The sequence below is a fragment of the Schistocerca serialis genome, chromosome 4 (genome assembly GCF_023864345.2).
Source record: "Schistocerca serialis cubense isolate TAMUIC-IGC-003099 chromosome 4, iqSchSeri2.2, whole genome shotgun sequence".
Taxonomy (NCBI): domain Eukaryota; kingdom Metazoa; phylum Arthropoda; class Insecta; order Orthoptera; family Acrididae; genus Schistocerca; species Schistocerca serialis.
Window position 1 is genome coordinate 592483278 of NC_064641.1, and position 12247 is coordinate 592495524.

General features: G+C 38.5%; 1 protein-coding gene across 1 annotated transcript in view; it reads right to left on the reverse strand.

Annotated features, from left to right (window-relative positions):
- Positions 1-12247, reverse strand: part of LOC126475345 (sorting nexin-25) — a 174220-nt gene that overhangs the window by 78904 nt on the left and 83069 nt on the right. Inside the window, exon 12 of the mRNA XM_050103152.1 lies at positions 9616-9789. Coding sequence (XP_049959109.1) covers positions 9616-9789 — 174 coding nt within the window. The remainder of the gene's footprint in view (positions 1-9615; positions 9790-12247) is intronic.

The window sequence follows — 12247 nt, forward strand, 5'->3', positions numbered from 1 at the left end:
TAGTGTGATCTAACCACATTGCTGGGGATAAATGTTGTCAAAAGAAAATAATTCCAAGTAAACATCTTGTCAATAGTAGATGAAATAAATGTTCTTAAGGTTGGGTGGGTGTGACTCAGTTTGTTCGAAAGAATATACATTCACCAGAACTTATTTTCATTTTGATACTTCGCTGCAGATGACTACTGTAAGTTTCATAGGTGAGGACTGGTCAGAGGACACCACGGTTCTCAAATGACATGAAAAGTCAGTGATTGTTTCAGGTATATAATTTATTGCATCACACAGTGCCACTCAAGATCTTACATCATACTAGATTCTCCCCCCCTCCCCCTCCTCCTCCCACGACTTCTTGCAGGACTTATATACTCTTCCTAACAATTGATGTATTGTTGCATATAGTAAATTTGCTACTTACAATTTAAAAAGTTGTCAATAATTACAAAAAATGTTATCATTCAGTGGTTACAACTGAAACACACAGGATAAGATACAAAGACAATTACAGGTCTCTCGCTTTCATCAGGGTGTATACGTGAACAAGGAAAAAAATTCCCCGGATTATTCCCGGATTTTTCCTGTTTAAAAAATATACTTTTTCCACACTAAGTGACAGCAGATTTTTCCTTTGGAACTGTAAAACTTATCAATCCTTTGAATGGTTAATGTTTTATACACTGGCGTAGAATTCCTGGGAGGGAGGGAGGGAGGGAGGGGGGGGGGGGGGGGAGGGAGGAGAGAAGTTTTGGAAAGACTTTCGATGAAAAAAAAAAGAAGTTTTGGAAAGACTTTCGATGAAAAAAAAAAGAAGTTTTGGAAAGACCTTTGATGTGCAGCAACATATACACTGTATATTTTCGTATTACAAAAGTATAAATTCGAATTGCCCTGGACACGGCACATTGGTTTCCGGAGAGTTAAAATCAGGATTGAGATGTCCTTTTGTAAGCCAGTCATATCTCATGCCACATGGTCTCGCCAGACAATGACAGCAGATATTCAGAGCATAGGACACGCGTTATAGTCAGCCAATAACAAGATCACTGATGCGTAGTGCAAACACACAAAGAGGAAAAGTTAATGGTTTACATTAATATACATAGTATAGCTACAATAAAATCTAAGCTTTCACATGATATTGGTCTCAAAGATTAATAAGCTACAAGAGAAGCTAAGCTTTAACGTGTAATATTGATCTTTTTTTTCATGTGTTATACTTTACGATACCTCACACAAATGTGCCAGTAAATTTAAAATAATGACATAAATGTCTGGTCTTCTGGGCTCGAAATTCTTATATGTGGGTAGTCCTCAAAGTGTTCATTTTTAAACGCTCTGTTAAGAAATTCATCCCACTTTCTCACACGTAACATAATTCATCCTGCGTAAAAAGAAATTTACTTTGAAAGTAAAGTTTTTCGAACCACCATTTGCAATACTATCTCAAGGTTCAAATTAGCAGTTTCCAGAGAGTGCCAGAAAACAGCCATTATTGCACATGCGCAGCTGCAGTGGTGTAGGAAGCCTTCCTGTTCGTATGTATAAAGCACTACGAGAGCTTACCTTATGCCATAAAGGAAACAGGACATCAGAGGATACTCCAAAATCATCGGAATTTAGTAAACCATACTAAAATGCATAATTTTACTTGAAGTGCTCATTGTTTTTTCTAGATTCACAATGAAGTAGGTCCTATCTGATATTAAGATTTTCGGTGTGGTTTGTGGGATGTAAATTTTCTTGGAGCACCAGTACTGTACTATCTCATATTTGGTTCTTTATTATGGCATAATGCCATACATGGCAGAGGATGAAAATGTGCACTTGAAATTCAGCGAACAGTTGGAACTACCCAATACTGTGGAACGAAACACTTTCAAATAAATTGATTGCCTTAGCGGAAAGATTAATAAAGCCAAATTTCTTTAGCAAACTGACAAAAATAACTTCATTGTTCTGCAAGGCGATTGATGCTCGACTGCTAATAACTTGGAAATAAAATCAGAAAACTTAGACTAACAATATATTTTGCCCTCCGTAATTATATGAATGTATTATAATTCGCTTGATAGCTCCCAGCCGCTCCCAGCCGCAGAAATCCATTTTGTTTTCATTTGACGTCGGAGCTGTAAACAAAACTTAACGTAAACAGGAGTCAGGTAGAGACTAACCCCCTCCCTACTACAACTCCGACAACTCTGCGCATGCGCCAATCTGGCAGCTAGGGCATGCGAGAAAATTTTTTATCGTTAGCATCTGGCTGTTTGTTGCTACTGCCGATAGAGCTAGTTTATTGTTACGACATATTAGTCTCTGCCCTAAGGCCTTTGACTTATTTTTGCTGTTTGCAGATGCTTGTGCATGCACGGTGTTTCGTTGTTGTAAATGGCACATTTCCTTTGCCACTTAAGTTTTATTTTTTTCCCCCTCTTGGTTATATTTTATTGCTGCAGTATCATTCTCCAGTAGCAAGATACAGTAACATTCTTTGCTAGAGAATCATTTCTTACCAGTCAAAATTACAAAAATTTAACTGAAAGCTAAAACAATGAAAAATTCCCGGGATTCCGAAAAATTCCTAGGCTTTTCCCAGTTTTCTCCCGGATGAAAAAATGCCTGGGTTGTTCCCGGATTTCCCGGTTGTCCCGGGTCATATACACCAAGTTTCATGGAAAAATACATGAAATAATACGAATAAACAATGCTGAACACATTTTTTTTAGTGACGCTGAAACTATTATCCCAAATATTCCTACCATGTTTCCTGTTTCAAACAGAATTTCAATACATAATAGAGCAGTCCAAATAAATAGTTTTATGAATTACAGTTACAATAAATACAAGATAATCAGATGTTGTTATGTTAGTCAATAGTGTAGTAAGCTGACAGTAAAATAAACGGAGTGGTTACAGGTTTCAAACATTATAATTACAGTATATCTGGTATCCCTTTTGTTACTTGATTGTTCATAAACGAAAAGCCCTAGCAGCAATTAAATGAATTGACAACACATGTTCCTACCAATGGATGAAAGTAATATTAGTGACCAAGCAGTCTGGTGTAAACACCCCCCCCCCCCCCTCCCAAACCAACCAATCTGACACGAAATTGTTGAAAATTATGTTACAGAGCTCAAATTGCGAAACTGCTTATACGGGTCCTACTTACTGACACAATACTCCACATTAGCTTCAAAATCATACGAAAAATGAGAATCTTTACTTTGAACTCAAGACCATATCAATAACCAGGAATCATCTTTTGCAAAACCCCACAAAGTGGTTAATCATTGCTAGTCTTGGCATGATTCAATACTTCCACCCCTATTCTCATATTATCATACATACGAAATTCTTCTTCCATGACCTTTAGAGCTATTTTATGGGCACAAAATGTTTCTACTGTTGACAAAGCTGTCACTTCTTGAAGTTGGAAACTGAATCTTTGCTGTTACTTCTTTGCTGCACCATTTCTGTACTTTTCGACCCTCTGAACCAGAATTATGAGTTACTTTTTATTTTCTTTAACAATGAAGTACATACAGGGTGACAATTATTGAACTACTAGAGTCACTCCAAAAGAAATGCACACTATTTTTCTTTTTTAAATCCATCTTTTATTCTACATGTTTGAAAGTTTTACAGTGTGCAGATACATCCTTTAGGAACAATATTTTCATTTCTCCACATAATTTCCATCCCTCTCAACTGCCTTACACCATCTTGGAACGAGTGCCTGTATACTCGCACGGTAAAATTCTGGACCAACCTGTTGGAGCCACTGTTTGGCATCGTGCACAAGGGAGTCATCATCTTCTAACCTTGTTCCACGAAGAGAGTCTTTCAGTTTCCCAAAGAGATGATAGTCACATGGAGCCAAGTCAGGACTGTAAGGCAGGTGTTTCAGTGCTGTCTATCCGAGTTTTGTGATCGCTTCCATGGTTTTTTGACTGACATGTGGCCGTGCACTGTTGTGCAACAGCAAAACATCCTGCTTTTGCCGATGTGGTCGAACAAGACTCAGTCCAGCTTGAAGTTTCTTCAGTGTCATCACATATTCATCAGAATTTATGGTGGTTCCACTTGGTATGATGTCCACAAGCAAGAGTCCTTCGGAATTGAAAAACACTGTAGCCATAACTTTTCCAGCAGAAGGTGTGGTTTTCAATTTGTTTTCCTTGGGTGAATTTGCATGATGCCACTCCACCGATTGTCTCTGCACCTCCGGTGAAAAACGATGGAGGCATGTTTCATCAACTGTCACAATTCTTCCAAGAAATTCATCTCCACCAACCTTGTACTGTCTCAAAAGTTCGCTGCATACCGTTTTTCTTGTTTCTTTGTGAGCCACTGTCAACATCCTGGGAACCCACCTGACAGAAACCTTTCTTAACGTCAACACTTTCAGTATTCTGCAAACACTTCCTTCCCCTATCCTAACGTAGCATGACAATTAGTTCAGTATGATGCGTCTGTCAGCAGTCACCAATTCGTTAACTCTCTGCACATTGTCTGGAGTGTGTGCAGTACGAGGCCTGTCGCTGCGAGGATAATCCTCAATATTACCTTGCCCGCTTTCATCACGTAACCTGCTTGCCCACCGACTAACTGTACTGCGATCGACAGCAGCATCTCCATACACCTTTTTCAACCTCTTGTGGATGTTTCCCACTGTCTGGTTTTCACAGCACAGGAATTCTATGACAGCACGTTGCTTCTGATGAACGTCAAGTGTAGCAGCCATCTTGAAGACATGCTGTGACAGTGCCACTCACAGGAACATGTTAAAATAAGTTTGAAAACAAGTTTTACACACTATAAAACTTTCACACATGCAGAATGAAAACTGTATTTTTACTAAAATAGTGTGCAATTTTTTTTTGGAGTGACCCTCGTATATGAAAAAAAAATGTACATTAGTTACAAACTACAGCACATACAGAATTTATCCAACATGTAAATATCACTACAGATATTCGGATTTAGGTGATGACATGTTCGATATGCCTACCATCCTTAGCAACGATGTGGCAAAGACGAATAGCAAAATTCTGCATGAGCTGCTGAAATGTCGGAACATCGATCATCGATGTTACTGATGACCTCCTAAATTGTCATTTTCAGATCAGCAATGGTTTTGGGGTTACTGCTGTACATCTTCTCTTTAATATAGCCCCACAAAATGAGTCGCATGTGTTCAGATCTGGAAAATATAGTGGCCCATGCCAGTGGCCTCTGGGTACCTCAGAGCCAAACTGCGGTCTCCAAAGTACTTCTCCTGGACATCAAACACACTCCTGCTTCGATGGGGTCAAGCTCCATCTTGCATGAACCACTCCTTCTCACAATCAGGGTCACTTTGGATAATGAGGATGAAATCATCTTCCAAAACCTTCACATACCATTTGGCAGTAACCATACCATCAAGGAATAATGCACCGATTATTCCGTGACTGGACATTACACAACATACAGCCACCTGTTGAGGATGATGAGACTTCTTGATCGTGAAATGCAGATTCTCAGTCCCTCAAATGCGCCAAGCCTGACATATTAACATGCAAATGGCCGACAGCAAAAAGGCGCAAGCACATGTGCATACTAATTCCCATCATGCCGCATGGTCAACTGTGCAGTTTGAATGTTCGAACACAAACCATTCAGAAGTTATGACGATTTTATTTCATACAGTTCAATAATTGTCACCTTGTTCAACTCCATTTTCCTAGTCCCTATCTTCAGCCAATAAGTGATTTAAATATAAACACAAATATAAAAAAATAAACATTAGAAATGCAATCAATTGTTAAATGTGTGTCCACCACCCCTTTATTAGATGTTTCTGTTTCAGCAGCTAGTGAGTGAAAACTCTTCTGCAAACGCTGATACTAAATACATTTATATCTATTTTCAGTAGAATTATTCTGGCTGTGTGGCTGAGTCTCAGTGTCCTGTAAATATTGATGTTTCAACTGCTACAAGTAGTTGTTCTAAAGTTTTAATTATTATTGCAGACAAATGAAGTTTCATAACTAATTTTGTTTGCAAGTAAATGTCTGCAGTCCTGGTAAACCTTGAAATCCCCACACCAGAGTGCTGCAGCACACTGCTAGATAAGCCACAAACAAAATGGTGCAGCCCACTGATAAATTGTAATATAATACAAAAATTTACTTTCTGCAGCACAGAAAATGATGCTCCTGTGTCAAGGCAACCCAGATGATTTCTTTAGAGGCAACATTTCCACCGCTGCTTAAACACAATTGCTGTACAATATTTCACTTCATTAATGGGCTGTGCCATTTTGTTTATGCTCCTCTAGCAGGGTGCTGTTGTACTGTGGTGTGGGGTCTCAATGTGTCCAGGACCACTCTAAAATAAATAAATAAAAACAAAAAAATTACAAAGCTTTATTTTTTTAAGGTGACAAACTTTATGACTACCTTTTATAGTAGGTGCCTTTTGTCATCAGAGTGTACACTTGTGCGTGAGTGTGCATACTTATTGCGTCTAAATCATTCCACTGCAACATGAAGTAGGTTCATGGAATCCCATATGATGACTAAACGTTGTACTCAGAATTTTATGGTTTCATCAGGTAAAAATTGAAATCATTCTCTTAAGAAAAATGTGACATGTCAAGCCGAAAGACCAAACTGCATAATGTGATAATTTACAGTATTTTCAAACTTAAGTTAATATAACTCACACACATTATCCATAACCTTAAATACCTGCATTAATCTGTGTTTCACAACTACCAGCACAAATTTTCCACACTGTTCGCCAAAGTTAGTGCTATCATCAGTTATGGCAGGACTGAAGATTACAGTTTAATGTCTCATGAAGGCCAAGATCATTAGATCCACAATGGAAGGAAACTGGCCATGTCCTTTTCAAAAGAACTGTCCTAGCATTTACCTTAAGCAACTTGAGGTAACCATAAAAACCCTAAAACTGGATGGCTGAATAGGGATTTGAATTTTTACCTCTCAAATTAGAGTCCAATGTCTCACCACTAGGCCATCTTCTTCAGAATATTGTCACTTACCAACTATTTTCATGAATAATAGTGTTCATGCGTAAAGATGTCCTGTAAGTTTATTTTTATCAGTACCAAATGTTTGTTGTGGAAGTTTCTCCCATTTAATATGTGATGGAATTTCCCGGGCATACACCATGAAGTACAGGAAAACAGTTTTAATCCGCAAGAGGGGAAAATTAAACTCTCCAAATTTCTTGTATTGTTCACATGGAAGAGGGCGTCTTAAAAATAATTGTGGTTTGTTACATTACCAAGGAACTGGCTAATTGTGTAAAAAATGTACACTACACAAGTGATAAGGTTACAGGTGTGTGTGTGTCTCAACTTCAGAACATGATGGCCGACACATAGAGGGAACATTCAACACTACAGAGAAAGGAATGGATGAGAATCAAGGATGCTGCAGATTAGTAGCGAGCAATTGGAATGCCATTGTGGGAGGAGGGAAGGAGGGATTCATAGTAGGCAGTTATGGTCTTGGCAGGAGGAACAACAGAAATGAACGGCCTATTGACTTCTGTAGGTAAAGGCAACTGGTAATAATGACAAATGCATGGTTCAAAAACCATAGGAGGAGGCTCTACAACTGGGAATCACATGGGAATAAATATAAAAACCATACTGATTTTATGCTGGTGGAAGAAAGGTACAAAAATGAAATCAATGAAGTGCACACATTATGCAGTGCAGACATTAATACCAACCACAATTTGCTTATGGCAGATATAGAAATAAAAATGAAAGAACTGAAGAAGACTGCCATGGTGAAAAAGTGGGACCTACAGAAGATAAGATCTGGGAGAGAAAGCATTACGGATATGTTATCGATTGAACTTACGTAATGCATTACAAGACAAAGAGACCCCCGACAATATCAAATAGTATTGAAATATTTTGAAAGAAGGAATCATAGAAGCAGGGCAGAAAAGAATAGGATATGTGAACAGGAGAAGTGCAAAAAAGCCATGGATTCCACAGGAAATGATTTCAAAAATAGAGGATAGAAGAAAATTAAAAAAATAAAAACAACTAAGATGCACAAAAAAAGCAATGAAGCCTGAATGATGAACTTTGTAGAGATACAGAACAAGCTAGGAAAAATGACTAAAAGAGGAGTGTGACTGAACTGAAGTACTGAAAAGGAAGGGAAGATAAGATTCACTGTATGACAGAATGAAGCCTACAACATGGGATCAAAACAAACCAGGAGATGCTACTATACAAATTCCCAGTAAAAACGAAAATGTAGTGTACAAAGATCATGATGACATCCCATACAAATGGCAAGACTATTAAAAGAACTATATGATGCCGATCACAAACCAAAAAATCTGGAACCTGAATCTGTGTTCAGTGTAAATGATGATGAGAAAGGACCAACAATCATAACAGAAGTGAAGAATATAATGACTGCAATGAAAAACAGGAAGGCAGTGGGTACAGATAAAATACCAGAAAAAATACTAAAATTTTTGAACCAACGAGGTTTAAGAGAAATATCAAGGTTACGTAACAAGCTATAAGAGAGGGGTGAATGGCCAGAGAACTTTCTGACAACAGTAATGATGCCAATACCAAAGAAACAGGGAACCAAGAAATGCAGTGAGCACAGGATAATTAGCTTCATCTCACATGCAATGAAAATTATGTTAAGAATCATTAGTAAGAGACAGGAAAAGGTAATGGAAGGGTGTCTGGCTGAATAACAATTTAGTTTTACCAACAGGTATAAAGAATTTCAGGATATAATGGATACCACTGAAGCTAAAGGAAAGATTTATGGAATGAAAATAAATTCAAAGAAAACAAAAGTAATGGCACTGGGAGGAAATAAAAAGGTAAAGATAATGCTGAATGGAGAAGTATTAGAACATGTGCAAAGCTTTAAATATCTCGGAAGCAGGAAAGAAACGGACTGGAAGAGCAACATGGGAATTAAAATCAGAATAGCAATGGCGAAAGACTCATTTCATAACAAAAGGAGAATTTTCTTGCAGCAATGTGGACAAAAATTTACAGAAAAGGTTATTATAATGTTTTGTACAGAGTGTCTTGTATGGTGCTGAAATGTGAACACTGAGGAAGCAAGATAGAGCAAAGCTGGAGGCTTTTGAAATGTGGACATGGCAAAGGATGGAAAGAATAAGTTGGATGGGTAGAATGATAAATGGAGAGTTACTGAGAAGTGTGAAAGAGCAAAGACAATTAGTACATGTAATAAAAAGAAGGAAACAAAGCTGGACTGGACATATATTAAGAATAAAGGAGGAGCTTATAAAAAAAGTTTTAGAAGGAAATGTGGAAGGAATGAGGGGGTGACAGAGGAAGAGAGTTCAGATCCATGTGATGGACAGCAGCACATACACTGTCATTAAGAAGGAAGCAATGGATCGCATGGAATGGAGACACAAAGGACCTAATATAGCTTTGAATTGCTACCTTGTTCCTCCGAGACTATCACTACGAATTTTGTTCAAACAAATTTTTGTTTGATAAACATCTTAAATGTTTAAAACTTGAAATTATAAACCACAAACACTGAATACATAAATAGTAAATACTGGTCATACCTCTGCAGACTGAACAACAGCCCGCCACCTGCCAAGGTGCTCACTCCATGCCTCTGTTCGTGACAGATGGGCCTCCAACTGCCGTTTCTCTCCCTGTAAGCTCTCTACTTCAGATTCCAGAGTAGCCAGAACTTTTGATTCAGGTTTCAGAGATGATCGCAAAGCTTCCAGCGCCTGAAAATTTCATTATGACACTATAATCACAATTCCTTTCAGTTATGAATTAAATCAAGTATAAATGGATGATAAAGTCAATGTAAAAACCTGAGTTGGCTTATAGTTAACTCACTTTCTGAACAATATATCCCCCCATTTCTCTGCCACCCTCACTTATGCCTAGTTTCCAGAGACTATGAGACCTATACCCAAACCATTTGTTACAAAATACACTGTTCTTAAGCAGATCTTAAGACTTTTAATTTTTTTCTTACTCTCATATTACAGATAAAAAGTGCAATGAATCTATAACCACATAACACGTAAGAAAATCATGTTTCAAAACAAATTTATTTTTGTAAAAACGAGACACTAACCACGAGACACGTTAAAGATTGGATAAAAGTTCACTTGTCAGAGTAAATATCAGCTGCAATTCCATTCTTACTCTACAGAAAGTGTGAAATTATGTGCTGACAATGGACTTGCACATATTTGTAAGCATTTAAGAGGCAACGGAGTTGCAGAAAGTTATGGTGCTACAGAGAACAGAATACCAAACCAGGCAGTATTTCCTAATGAAATACTCAAAAAGTGAATTGAGAGCCAAATCATAACCAAAGTAGTCTCCAAAAAGTCATATCCCAAAAAAATAATCCAAGGTCAAATAAACAAATGAGACTGGCTTCATAAATAAGTGCTTGGTGCCATACACAAACATTGCAGTGATTTCAAACAATACCAGAGCAGCCTTTTTATTATCTTGCACAACACACGCCCCATCTACTATATTATATTGCATGCTGCATATGAGACCATTTGATAGTCATTGTCTTAGCGTCTCTTATTTCATTCAACATTGTATGACATTAAAGTACTACAGAAACACAGAAGATGTGGATAGTTTCAGACTGCACTCTCCTCAATCTCAAAAGAAGGTTGAGACAGCAGGAGAAAAGAAGAGGCAAACTGAGGTTTTAAAGAACACTACAACAAAAGCCAGCAGGGAAAGAAGAGATATAAATTACAAAGGGAATGCAATAATCTCTCAGATGCTTTTCTGAATAAATTTTGGTTCAGGTGAAATTTATCAGCACACAATCTAAAGACTGCAAATTTATTGTCATTACAAGAGACGTCACAAAACTTTTCACTGCCATCTTGTTCTGAAAATAAGGGTGGAGGTGATAGTTTTGGATCTAAGCTCAGACAGTGACATCATGTTAGTCAGCTATTTGTCACACTCTCCACAGGTGTTCAGTTTGACAGTGATGCATTTTGGCAATGATGCTAAGGCAGAACATGGCTAGCTTGTGACTTTTATTGCACATATTAATGCAATAGAAAACTACAGAAAATGTCATTTCATGACTGCTTCACAGATTGCACCATATTGATCCTTCCCACCAACACTAGCTTTTCTGAATTGTGCAGTTCGGATCTCTCCCTGCAGTATGTCCTATGTTCCTTTAACCTTTTCGTTACCCGTTTGTTACCAGACTGGAGTAGGGGACATGTCTTGCATCTAGGTCTATTACAGGGATATGAGCCATGAGGTAAGGGTTTGGGAGCGGAGGTTGTATAGTGATGGATGAGTATATTGTGTAGGTTTCGTGGAAGGCAGAATACCACTGTGGGAGGGGTGGGAAGGATAGTGGGTAGGACATTTCTCATTTCAGGGTACAACAGAGGTAGACAAAACCCAGAGGTAGTCGAAACACGGTTGCTCCAGCCCTGGGTGGTACTGAGTTACTCTGTGGCCAGATGGTGAGACTTGGGGAGGTGGTGGAAGACAGGAAAGATAAGGCACGGGAGATTTGTTTTTGTACAACGTTGGTAGGATAATTACAGTCTGTGAAGGCTTCAGTTAGACACTCGGTATATTTCGAGAGGGACCACTTGTCACTGCAAACGCAACGAGCACAGGTGGCTAGGTTGTATGGAAGGGACTTCTTGGTATGGATCAGGTGGCAGTTGTCAAAGTGGAGGTATTGTTGGTGGTCAGTAGGTTTGATATGCACAGAGGTACTGATGTAGCCATCTCTGAAGTGGAGGTAAACATCTAGGAAGACGGCTTGTTGGGTTGAGTATGACCAGGTGAAGCAAATGGAGGAGAAGCTGTTGAGGTTCTGGAGGAATGTGGATGGGTGCTCACCCTTGATCCAGATCGCAAAAATGTCCTCAATAAATCTGAACCAGGTGAGGGGTTTAGAATTCTGGGTGTTTAGGAAGAATTCCTCTAGATGGCCCATGAATAGGTTGGCCTAGGACAGTGCCCATAGGCTTCAAGGTGTTGCCTACAAGCAAATCAGGCGAACAGCTATGGGCACCGGCATGGCACCATACCACATTTGGAACTGATTAAAAATAACATTTGCCTGGACGTTTCTAAGAATGTCTTTGTTGTCACTAATTCAAACTGTATTTGATGGCTGCTACCTACACTACAAAATCGCAAATGCTCACCACCACTCAC